Source organism: Chenopodium quinoa, unplaced genomic scaffold (assembly GCF_001683475.1).
Source record: "Chenopodium quinoa cultivar QQ74 unplaced genomic scaffold, ASM168347v1, whole genome shotgun sequence".
NCBI lineage: Eukaryota > Viridiplantae > Streptophyta > Magnoliopsida > Caryophyllales > Amaranthaceae > Chenopodium > Chenopodium quinoa.
The window spans coordinates 4,514,792-4,528,257 of record NW_018742523.1 but is presented as its reverse complement, the minus strand read 5'-3'; the positions used below and the strand labels follow the sequence as shown (position 1 = coordinate 4,528,257).

Genomic DNA, 13,466 nt, shown 5'->3' with positions numbered 1-13,466 from the left:
TCATAAAATAATGATTTAAATTAAAATACATATAAAAATACGGGTTATTACAACAGCAACACAATAATGTTGACATAAGTCGAGGTTTTTGAGCAAAATATCCCTCTGTTTTGCTCCGCGATTTTGTCACACACACGGTTATTGCTAAAAGTCCATCTCCGCCAACCAACCAGTCTCCAGGTACTCCATATCCCATGGCACATTATATAAATTGTGACACATTTCCTATGAATTATCAAAAATTTATTACAGCTATTGTACAAAGCAATGATCCGAAATTTTTCAAGGAAGCTATGAAATATGATGGGTAGCACAAGTCCATGAAAGAAGAAATTCGGGCTCTAGAATACAATGGTACATGGACATTGGAGTATCTTTCTCCTGAAAAAAGAGCTCTCGGCAACCAATGGGTCTACAAGACCAAGTTTCTATCAAATGGTGATGTTATGCAGCTCAAATCCCGCTTAGTTGTTTTCGGCAATCATCAAAAAGCAGGGATAGATTATGATGAGACATTTGCTCCGGTAACCTAAATTACAACAATCTGTACTCTTCTTGCTATTGCAGCTTCGAAGAATTGGGAACTATATCAAATGGATGTTCACAATGCATTTTTACATGGTGATCTTGATGAGGAAGTTTACATGAAGCTTCCTCCCGGGTTTGAGAGTTTGGACCCAAATTTGGTGTGCATATTACATAAGTCATTGTATGGTTTGAAACAAGCTCCCATATGTTTGTTCGCAAAACTGGTTACGGCTTTTAAACTGTATGGTTTTCTTCAATCCTACTCTGATTATTCGCTATTTACATATACCGAGGCTAATGTTCAAATCAATGTTTTGGTTTATGTTGATGATCTCATTATTTCTAGGAATGATTCCGCTGCACTTACTGTTTTTAAAGCCTATCTCAATGACTGTTTTAAGATGAAAGATCTTGGCCCCTTGAAATATTTTTTAGGCATCGAAGTTGCTCGTAGCACGGGAGGTTTGTTTCTATGTCAACGAAAATATATGTTGGACATCATTTCTGAAGCAGGGTTATTAGGCGCAAAGCCAAGTGGGTTTCTGATAGAGCAAAACCACAAACTTAGCCTTGCCAATGGTGATCTTCTTTCGGATCCGGAGTTATATCGTACACTTGTGGGACGTTTAATCTATTTAGCGGTAACTCGTCCTGATTTAGCCTATTCGGTTCTTTTTTGTCTTAGTTTATCCACGAGCCTCGAAATGAGCATTGGATGCGGCTTTGCGAGTGGTTCGGGTTTTGAAAGGTACTCCAGGTCAGGGAATTTTGTTGAGTGCAGATCGTGACTTGACTTTACAGGGTTGGTGTGACTCCGATTGGGTAGCTTGTCCTCTCACTCGTCGATCTTTGTCCGGTTGGCTCGTATTTTTGGGAAAGTCTCCTATCTCATGGAAGATAAAGAAGCAACATACAATGTCAAAGTCTTCGGCAGAGGTTGAATACAGATCCATGGCTGCGGTAACTTGTGAACTAAAGTGGCTTAAGGCTTTATTGTTAAGTTTGGGTGTACAACATCCAAAGGCAATCAAGTTATTTTTAGGATAGTGAGTCTGCATTTTACATTGCTAGGAATCCAGTTTTTCATGAACGAACAAAGCACATTGAGGTTAATTGTCACTATGTTCGTGATGCGATTAATGAAGGCTTGATCTCTCCCTCTCATGTTTCGACCTCGTCCGAACTTGCAAATATTTTTACAAAAGCTCTTGGCAAGTCGCAGTTTGATTATTTGTTTTCCAAGTTGGGCATTTCAAACCTCATGCTCCAACTTAAGGGGGGGGGGTAATGAGATAATAACGAAATATCGTATAATATATTTTTTGGGAATTATCTTATGGAATATTTGTTAGGAGATATTATCTTGTATTTAGTCAATTTCTATCTTCCTAGAATATTGTCAATTCTAGGGTTAGGAAGTTTGTAACACTATACTTCCTCCGTTCTAGCAATATTGCAACAACTGGACTTTTATACTATTCATCACGCTTGTTTGACCACATATTATGATTTATACGTAAAGTAAAATATAGTCATGTGGGGTCTTGTTAGATTTGTCTCGTAAAATACTTTCACAATATCAATTTTTTATAATTTTTTCTCTTATATAATTATAGATATTTAGCATTTAAAATGTACTTTGGGATGCATAATTTCATCCTTATTACAATATTTGTGGAGCGGGGAAAGTATATTCTTGGCAAGTTAATGAGAAAGTTAAGCCTTGATTATTAGAATTCTTCACATTTACATTAATTAGTTTTGTTCTGTTTTGGCAAATTGGCTAAGTGTTATCTCGTGCATGAATAGTCCATTTCATCATGTCCAACCAGAGTACAATTCATTTTATCATTTAGCAATTAACAAAAATACAGTACACTGCCTATTTCTAAAATGGCAACATCCCTGGTTTTCATGGATTTATGTCCTTTTTTGTTGAAGTGGGATATTACTAGTAAATTCTAAAGCTTTCACACAAAAGTAATTGCATTTCTCTTCGAAGAAGTCAATTATATACATGTATGTTTTGGAATTTAATTATAAATAAATAAAATTAATTGACATCTCATTTGTTGGCACTTTGTTGATTTACTGGCAACCAATTGGCCTTACTATATAACTAATTTATTGTTCTTAAAAAAAATAAAAAGTACTACCTCAATTCCTGAAAATTCGACTCACTTACTATTCATGTGATCAAAATAAAATAACTTTGACCACATATTATGATTTATATAACAGAATTAAATTAGCATGAGGGAGCTTATTAGATTCTCCTCATTATAAAATTTTCAAATATCAACTTTTTATAATTTTCATTTATACATAGCCAAAGATATTCATGGTCAAAGATGCTCATTGGAGACCGCGCAAATGTAAAGTCAGTCGAATTTCCAGGAATGGAGGGAGTGTATATATATATATATATATATATATATATATATATATATATATATATATATATATATATATATATATATATATATATATATATATATATATATATATATATATATATATATATATATATATATATAAAGCCGATCTCGCAGCCAAGGCACGAGACAGCGACACTTGGCATTCCACTTTTTCGCAAAGTGTCGCGTCACGTAGGCGACAAATAGGTATTATTGTGACACATATGATGCTAAGTAAATGATTTTTGGATATATTTTCTTAAGATAAAATTGTTGTATAGAGTTTTATTATCACTATACTTCTAATATTTCATATATACAATATACAAAAACAGGTAACCCATATTATAAGTAACCCTTTTTTTTTTTTTTAAATCAAAAGTAACCCCTAATTTCAAGTAACCTATATTATAAATTTCCCCTAATTTCAAGTAACAAATACTATCAGTAACCCCTCAACAGTTAACCCATATTATAAGTAACCTCTTTTCTTCATCTTATTCTTTAATAGATCTCCTTCGAAAGTACTCCAATGGCGCCGAAGAAGACACGACGAACAACCCCAACTACACCAAATCAACCAAGAAACCCAACAACCCTGTTTATATGCTTTTGTTGCAGAATTGCTTGAGAATTTTGCCGAAAATCGCACATAAAAACCCCAAAATCGATTTGGGGGTTTTCAATTTACTTGCTTTTTGTGTAAATTTCTTGGATGAATTTGTTTGTATGTTGTACCAATCATTTTCATGAAAGGTAGGAGAGAGAAATCATCCTCAAAGAAGGTAGGAGAGAGAAAAGCATGAGAAGGGGAATACAATGAGGAGTGAGAAGTGGAAAAAAAAAAGGCTTTAAATGGGGGTCCGTTATTTTTGGCTTTAAAATAACGGAAAACGGGATTAGAAATGGGGGTCCGTTATTTTTTGTAAGCAGGTCACATGGTACAGCAGGCCGCATACAAATAATTGTATAAAATAATTCAAGTTCAATAACAATAATTTCAAGTCAATAGTAACATAGCTATCTATTTACAAACAAAACTACAAAAATTACACTATTATATGATATCGTATGTCTAAAGATCTTGCATTATCAAAAGAGATTATATGCTCATATATAACATTAAAGCCAAAAGTTTATCCTAAAATTTTATCAACAATTTGAGCATCGCCCGCACACAAAACTAGTATATATACATACATGGACCCTTCACCATGTGGCATCAAAATCTATCATTCAAAAACTTGTTCAAATATTGCCTTTTCAACTTTATGTAAATTTCTTAATGAAGCTTTAGTTTATCGTATTTCCTTTACTTTATCCTTTTGTTGCAATAAGTAAGCTTCAACAATAGCAATAATATATTTACATTGATGAGTGCAAATTAAAAAAAGTGTAGTTTTAGAGTTTGTGTCCTTTGTTTACATCCGGTCCGGCAGTGGCGGAGCCAGGATTTTCAACTTGGGGGGACAAAATGCTTAACTTACGAAAAGCTTAACAAAAAAAAAAAACAAAAATTGTCGAAGATCGGGTTGTTTAGTTGCCTTTGATTTGGTACATTACTATTACTTGAACCACCCATTTCCATACTATTTTCTTGACTTTGAGGGGAGCTAAATGAAGGTGAGTTATTGGACTCATTTTCATTGGACTCATTTTCATTGAGTTTCGTTCTTTTAAACAAGAATTGTCGAAGATCGGGTTGTTTAGTTGCCTTTGATTTGTTTGAATTTGGTGAATCGTTTGACATTTCCTAATTAAATCGAAAATTATATATCAATTTCCACAAGACCACAATCCACATCATTACATAATAACAAAACCTAAGAGGCTAAGATTTTAAATTTCTAATTCAACTACACATTTCAATAATTTACAATAATTAATAAATTTAAATTCACATTTCACAAAAACAACCAAAAACTCTAACAGGGGAAACAATCAAACAAATATAAATCAATAATCATTTATCAATTCAAATTATTCAATAATCAATACCCACGATTCCATAAGCAGCTCTCCATTTCTACCCCTTATTTCAATCTCATCATATTATTATAGCTAAGAAATCAAATATACTTTCTTCATTTTAATACTCAGAAAAATTAATCAAACAAGTAAAATCAGCAACATTTTAAACCAAAACTAAGACAATCAACTTATATAATATAAACACAGTAATTGAATGCTCATCATCAATGACTAAAACCCACAAAAAATAACCATCATTGAAACTCTTAATCAAACCAAACACATTAATAATCACCCATATTGTTCATATTAAGAAGAAAAAAAAAAAACCAATCTTTAAACCCAACATTAATCAGATCAATCAATACAGAAACCAACAGAGAATTCTAAAACAAACCCAGAAACCAAATTAGCAAAGACAAGAAGGGTTACCTTCAAATTATTGAAATTCCTGATTAAGACTGAATTGGATTATAAAAAAGCCGGCAATATGAAGCTAAATAGAATAAAAAGGAGATTAACCCAGAAATCAAAATTAAATTTCAGCTGGAGTGACAAGGCCACAAATGACAAATTCACAATAAAAATATAAACAATTAAACATTTAAACAAGTAATAAAAATATGAAATTCAGAATTTCAGATTTACTGTAAATTTAAACAATTAAACATTTAAACAACAAAACAAGTAATCAATTATTCAATTAATCATACATTCATTGATTCATACCTCCATTGAAATGCATATGACGAACAGACGAAGTGTCGATCGAAGTCACGCTGTCACGCTGTCACGAAGACACGAAGTCACGATTCACGAAGGACGAAGGCTCAAGGGCTGAAGGGCGGCTGTTGAACCTCGTCACTGCTACGAACAGACGGCTAGGCGAACAGACGAAGTCACGAACACACGAAGTCACGAAGGAGGAAGGACGAAGGCTCAAGGGCGGCTGTTGAACCTCGTCACTGCTGCGAAGTGCGAACTGCCGGCGAACGGACGAAGACTGCCGGCGAAGTGGCGAACGGACGAAGGCGAGGGCGATTGGGCGAATCGAAGAGAGAGAAATTGAAAATTGAAAAACTTAGGGTTTGGCTTTCAGGCTTTGGCTGGCTGGAAAATGTCGCAACGCAACTTGTAATTGCATTTTTTTTTTTTTTTTTTTTTTTTTTTTTAAATTTTTTTTTTTTTTTAATTTTTTTTTTTTTGAAAATGGGGGGACAAGTGTCCCCACTCGTCCCCTTCTAGCTCCGCCCCTGCGGTCCGGTGCTTGATGCAATTATTTTGTGAGCCTAAAATTATATCTTTGGGTGTACTTTAGAACTAATGCTTAGTATAAAAATTCACATAGTTTTAGGTATGTGTTAAAGATTGAGATGGGATTTTAATTAACTATTTGTCCTTCGAGACTTTGTATGCACCCAAAATGAAAATGCGCTTTAATCGAAATTTGATTAAAAAAATGGATAAATATATAATTCAAAACATTGTCATATGATATCTTGTTAATTTTTCTCAATTTTATTTGTAACTAAATTACAAATAATTTTTTTTTTTATTTAATACATGTCTAGAGGTATTGTTATTACAATATGGTCGATATCACATTAGAAATTAGGCAAGATTTAAAATGAGACCGTGTAAAAGCACGGAGATAGTATATAATTATTAGCTAGGTAGTTGTAGAGTGCAATTGGACATCAAAAAAAAACATTAAGGTACAATATTGTTAGTGATTATGGTACCAAAATCATCAATTTACGGTTTTGTCCAATCTATACTATTATCTAAACTCTAAGAAAACACGCTATTGTCAATTTATCATGTGTCATCTTTCCCCTCGAAAAATTGGTCTAACGTGTAATTGTGTCCATTTTGTGTGTGTAATTGTGTCCATTTTGTGTGTGTATCCAAATATGTATCCTTACACGATCATGTACAATCCAGCAAATAAAATATGTTGGATAAATTGTACCAAAGAATCTAAACTATAATCTCTATTATATACTCAAGTAAAAGGGATATAGGAAAAAGTAAAATATATGTAGTGTTCAAATTATGGAATCTCCAAAATATTTCATTCACTTTATTTGTTAATTTTGAAAAGGACAAAAAAAAACAAAAAAAAAAAAGCACTTGAAAACAAATTTAGGTAAATAAAAAAATTCAATGACCCATGATTATCTATAATTGGGTTTGGCACTGTTGAATTGGACTACATGATTCAACATTTTATTTCGTAGTATTCAATGTGTAAGTCGTTATAAATTATGTATGGTAAAAACAAATTTTTTATCTTGACAATATTTTTTTAACTTGTATGCACATAAGTAAAAAAATAAACTATAATAAGGTGATAGACTAGGTACCTAATACTGTTCATATTATTCTTTATATTTTGACCATTTTTGTCTCGTAAAAAAATTTTCAATAAAAAGAACAATATGAAATAGGAGTAACAAATTGTGGATATATTTTTCCGACCATATTGCTATCGTGCATTTGTGTTGGTTCATCTTCTTCGATCCCATGTTAGTTTATCGATCTTCCGAAGGAAAAGATGATAAATAGATTGGTTTTATCCTAGGGTAGCTAAGTAGTCTTTCTTTCTTCCAAAAAATTAAAACCCAACATTAGATTTTATACCGCTTGTCATGTTTTTTTAGGGTGGTGAAATGATGAAGATATAGAACTCATTCTTAAAAAGCTTAAATGACAACCAAATTAGAGTCCAATCGAGTACCATATCCAAACAACACAAGCTTGAAAGAAGCTAAAAATCTAAAAACCAAAAAAGTTTCAAATTAACATGCTAAGAGATAAAAGCATTCAATTGTACCCATCATATATAAGCATGGTTTAATCCTACCCTTCACTTTCAGACAATAACGTTTTCATAGGGACCATATATGGCATAATTATTTACTAAAAAATATAAACAAGAAATTTAAATAATTAATTAATTAATACTATGAAGTATATCTGTATATGACAGGATGGAAAAGGAAGTATATAGAGACATCATAATTCAAAATTTCAAAAATAAAATTAAAATAATATTTGGAATGAAGGAAAGAAAAAACATGAATTTCATCAACCCTTTTTGCTTGGAGCCAACTTTATTTTTCTGTTTGCTGGCATTTAAATTCACCTTCATACATATAAACCTGCATACTATGTTAACTCAAGTTTCCTTCTTCAGAAATTCTGTAATATATTATTATTTCTAATTTTTATAATTTTGTATTTGTTTTTCTTGGTGTCAAGTCTCTAACAGATAGATAAGTTTTAGCAACCCCAATCAAATAATCAATGCATTGTTCTGCTGTGTAATCTGAAAAAAAAATAAAAAAAGAAATATATATATTTTCTCCTTAAACTTCTTTGTTTTAACAACAAAATCTTTTCTCCTTAAACTTCTCTGATTTGATGGCTATAGCTTCAACCAAAGAAGAGGCTCCGAGGCGATTATCGGAGTTTCTTAACGAGCAGCAAGAACCGTTCGTGCTGGAAATATACTTACGTGAAAGAGGGTATCGTATAAGAAAAAGCTTGGAGTTAGAGGGTGGACATATTGGTTGTTGTTCAACAACGTCGAACCATAATCTTAAGAACAGCTCAAGCAATCAGAATTTGAAAAAGAGTTTGAATCATCATCATGTTGGAGCAAATCATGTACCAAGGAAGAGTAGTTCTATTTCAAGCATTGCTAGGAGACTGGTTAATAAAATCGTTTCGATGAAGGGGAGGAAGACGAGAACAACGAAAGAGAATGAAGTTGAGCCTGCCAACAAATATTCTTCTACTAGTGGCTTAACTACACTGTCAAATTATACATGGTTTGAGGGTGATACAGATGGAGATACTATCAGTAGATCATCTCCGGCCAAGAACGAGACTACTCGTGATGATAAGGTATGTTCCTTAGAGTACTATTTTGTGTATGTTATTGTGTGAGGTCGGAAACTCATTTTTATCTGCCGGCAGTCAGCATCAGATAGATTGATGATTGAATGGAGAATTGTCGAAGACAACAAACAATGCAGTCCGGATTCAGTCCTTGATGAACTCGATTTTGATGCTATCGCAGTTTATAATGGTAAGTTTGTTTTATCCGAATCTTTTAATAACATCACTTTAAGTTTTTACAAAGTCTACAGTTTTTTTTGTGTCAAAATTGTGTGTAAGTAGTGCTAAATTGATTGTTCAGCCATATATTTGGCACTCTGACTCTTACAAGTCATATGAAAATTCGAATTCGAATTCAAATACAAAAGTTCAAAATTGATAAATCATAAAGAGACTTTAGGAATATTGATAATGTTTGTGGGGTTGAAACAGCGAAAAAACAGCATGAGAGAACTCCAGTAGAATCAAGAATAAGGTTTCAGAGAAATGTTTCAGAGGATGCAATTGTCTCGGCCTCGCTTTGGGAACTGCTGGTGCAGTTCAGAAACAAGCCAAAGCAGCAAGGGAGCAGAAAACCATTTCCGGAGTACATGAACTCTAAGAAAGCCTTACAGCAAAATCGACAACTGATGTTCGACTGCGTGAGAGAAGTGGTAGAAAATGGGAAGCAACAGAACAATGGCAACAGAGAGAATGGAATAAAAATAGGACCTGAAGAAATTGGGAAGTTCATTTGTAGAAACTTGAAAGAATGGGGGAAACTGTCTGCTGATGAAACAAACATCAAACAGGTACTAAAAATGGACTTATTAGGAGATGATGAATGGGGTGGCTCTGAAATATGGAAGACAGAAATTGTTGCTGAAATTGGAAATTGTATCATTGATGATATTACAGAACAGATTATTAATGACATGATTGATTACTAATGAGTATTAGCGCATGCTACACGGATACATGTACAAGTGCCTGATTTAGTTGTTTTGTGTAAATTTTCATGTGTCAAAGTCTCCATATATGCCCCGTATCGAATTATCGAGGAGTCAGGACCCAACACGATACACAAAGAGGGTGTATTACTTGTATATAATTAGTAATATTTGACAGCACTAGAAATAGGAAAGAATAATTTAGTTTGGAATGTATGTTGGGAAAAAGAAAATTAGTATGTGGATGTTGATGTCATTAACTAAACCACCAACAATAATTAAAGTGATGCAGACAGATTTCTGTATATATTTAGAGTTTTTAGACCATCTTTGTCGTTCCTCAATCCTAATTGACATGATTAATGGGTCTTGGGTCACATTGCAATTTAATTAGAATAACACATCGCAAAAAAAAAAAAAATAAATAAATAAAATAAAATAAAATGCAATTTCAGCAACAAATTATCAAGACAATAAATAGTATTAAGTCTAAATTTGTTTTCATTAATTAGAAAAATGGTTGCATATATGATATATGTGGTGGATCTATGTACACATAGCTGATGACAAAAGTACGTCATTTTATAATTGTTAGTTGTTAGTGACTAATTACCTAATTCATTATAACTATATATTAATAACACGTGTCATCTCCTGATTAAATATTTTCCCGCCTTTTTTTTTTCTTTTGGTCAAACCCCAATAACAATAATATTTTCTTTCCATATTTAAGGTATTATATAATTAGAGTAGTATTTTAGCCAAGGACTTTGTATAATCATTCTACTACCTCCGTTTCATATTTTTTGCAACTTTGAGGTATTATTTGTGAGATATAAAATATTACAAAGTTGCAAAAAATATGAAACGGAAGTAATTTTTTTTTTTCTTCCAACTTTTTTAATTTTTGGTAATAAAATCTATTTCAATTAGAGAAGAAAATATTTTGATAACATATATAATTGTATATTCTGTAATTTTCTACTCTTCATATTAATAATATCACAATGTGTCAAAATTTTGTGCAAAAATATTTTCAACTACGAAAATTATAATAATACAATACGTACTCAATCTTAACTAATCGACAACCTATTATGTACACCCGGGGTCATTTGCTCATTCAATCAACAAATGAGTAAAAATATTATTTGCTCATTTGTTGATTAAATGAACCAATGTCCCCGAGTGTACGGTACATCCGGGTGTATATAATGTTTCGGGGTTTTTTGATGTCCTACGGGAGAGTTACAATTCCGGGACTGGTATCCTTGCGCCTATACCTGCAAAACAACGGAGACTCCTTGTGGTGGGAGTTCCGCCTCCGACGGTGAAGTTAGTACTTGTTTGAGGAGTAATAAATGCGGAAAAGTAAAGGTTGCGAGATTTGTTTCCTCTAGGGGAGGAGTGATCAGTGTGTTTAGGTTCTCTAGGTGAGGGTAATTAATTGCTTAATCCCCCTTAATGAGGATTAATTAGAGTATTTATAACCTTAGAAACCGTGTCAAATCCTAGGTTTAGATTAACCTAGGGCTGACTGGGCTTCCCTTGGAAACTGGGCCTAGGTGGCCTGCTTGGCCTATTTGGCATACGGAGGCCACGTGGCGTGTCACAACTGGTCCATGGTGGACAGATCAACTCCTGACACGTGGCAAGCTTCTATTCTCCCTTGTAAGCGGACACTTGGTAGAGCCTAAATGGTCCACTTGTCAGATGGTGATTGGTAAGGAAAAATCCCCTAATCATTTGCCCCTCACAGGTGGCACGTGACTATTCACATGTCACCTGTGACAGGTGTCGGCCTGTAACAGGCGACGGCCTGCTACAGGTATCGCCCTATGACAGGCCGAGCATTTTTCCCGCTCGTTTTTTTGAATTTGGAGGCGACTCTTCGCATTCTCCTTTGCCCTATATAAAGGCATGTTAACCAAGTCTTTTGTTCACATTTGCGAACTTTTTCAAGAGAACTCTTGGACCCCTGAACTTGAGTTCTGACACTTTGCAACTTTTGACCTGCTAGGACGACTGTTTTTACTAGGCGCCTACTCAATCAAGCCCTTATTCAGAACTTAAGTTTCAGGTAACCGTCTGTTTCTTTATTCTTTTTGCTTTTGCACTTTTTCTTTCTTTTTTGAAAAAGAGACCTCAAAAGCATCCGGTACGACCTAGGTTAGCAATCAGCCGGTCACCGGGGACGGCTGAGTCTAGGACTAGGGGTGCCGACTACCCTGCGGTACTTCAAACTTTGCGCAAGTCTCGGAATCCAACTGTCTTTGTATCTATGCAGGACAGTATGGCAAGAACAAAAAAGACCAAGAGAATTGAAAACTCTAATGGCTCCTCTTTCCGGGTTCAGATTAGCGAGCTATCGGACCAGCCGCCTGATACCGCAGGGACCCAAGGCGGCCCTTCTGCTGAGAGCTCTGAGGAGGGAGCTAAAGTAGCTCCTTCCCACTTCTTTGTTGACTTGGCCAGTCAGGAAATGGCCCCTAAAGAAGAAGAGGGGTCGGCCATCTCAGGGAGAGGGGAGGAGTCGGACTCTTCTGATAGTGAGTCTGACTCTAGCTCTTCAAGCTGCCTCTCTATAAACTCAGAGGAAAGGCATGCTCGTTTGCATGAGGCGATAATTTCTCATGCGACCGAAAAGGGGGACGGCTAGTCGGAACCATCCGCCTCTCATAGGGAGTTGTATACTCCTTACTATTGCCATGTCCCAAAGGGCCGGATCAAGGCCATGAAAGAACGAATAGACACTTTTCTATCGGACAATACGATGGGTCCGGATTATCAAGTATTTGTGTCGGATGGTGAGGATACGGTCGTCTGGCCCGCGGGATCCAGCTATGGGGACGCCTGTTTTGGCTGTTACGAGGCGGCCATCAAAGCTGGACTACGATTTCCCTTGCATTTGATCGTTCAACAAATCCTCGATGGATACAAGGTGGGGCTTTGGCAGTTAGCCCCGAATTCTTGGTTCAACATCCTTGGCTATGTAGCCGGATGTGAAATGCACGGAGTGGAGCCAAATTTTGAGGCGTTCACTCATATGAACTATCTCAGCCGGACCCCCAAAGCAAGCGGTACCGGCTGGTACCAAATAACTAGCCACAAAGGCAATCTGATGACGAAGGGAAAAGAAAATAAATGGAAGGATTGGAGGAACACCTTCCTAATCATTTCCAGCCCTGACAAGCTACTGAACAAGCGCTACAATAGGTGGAACAAAGATCCGCCTCTTCTAGCAGGCGGTCGCAGCACGCCGCTTGTTCCCCTCAAGGCCAGGGAAGAGATCCTGGACCGAGGGCTTTTCAAAGTAGAGATTAGGGCAAACTCTACTACTGGGGTACGAGAGCAGGTGCCCCTAAACTGCATCCCAGAGTTTCAATGGCTCTATAACGAGTTTTTTCTGGCCGCTTGCGGCCTTAGTAGTCAGTCCTCCAGAGGTAACCGGCCTCTTGAGTATATATACACTTCTTTTGGTTTATTTTCAATTTTTTTCTAACTCTTTGTGGTTCTTGTTTGTAGTTGACGCTATGGACCAAATTTCTGCATCTAAGAAGGCGGTTGCCTTGCTGCGAGCCTCCATCATGCAACAGAAGCGAACCTCTTCTGATTCTCCTACCAAGGAGACGCCCATAGTGAGTATCGAGCCTTAGAACTGGTCTTGAAAACCTGATTATATCAGTATTGACCATTCATCTTTTTCGCAAGCAGG

The 13,466-nt window shown here is 35.3% G+C and overlaps 1 protein-coding gene across 1 annotated transcript; it reads left to right on the top strand.

The window, feature by feature from the left end:
* Positions 1 to 7,914: 7,914 nt before the first annotated feature.
* LOC110720023 lies at positions 7,915 to 9,778 on the top strand. Its single transcript, XM_021899027.1, has 3 exons — positions 7,915 to 8,828; positions 8,901 to 9,012; positions 9,255 to 9,778. Exons 1-3 carry the CDS (start codon positions 8,343 to 8,345, stop codon positions 9,749 to 9,751), a joined length of 1,095 nt encoding a protein of 364 aa, XP_021754719.1. The 5' UTR covers positions 7,915 to 8,342; the 3' UTR covers positions 9,752 to 9,778.
* Positions 9,779 to 13,466: the final 3,688 nt, after the last annotated feature.

Coding starts and splice junctions, on each gene's coding strand:
- LOC110720023 (XM_021899027.1), top strand. CDS start 8,343: ATGGCTATAGCTTCAACCAAAGAAGAGGCTCCGAGGCGATTATCGGAG. Junction 8,829..8,900: donor AGACTACTCGTGATGATAAG/GTATGTTCCTTA, acceptor ATCTGCCGGCAG/TCAGCATCAGATAGATTGAT. Junction 9,013..9,254: donor TGCTATCGCAGTTTATAATG/GTAAGTTTGTTT, acceptor GGGTTGAAACAG/CGAAAAAACAGCATGAGAGA.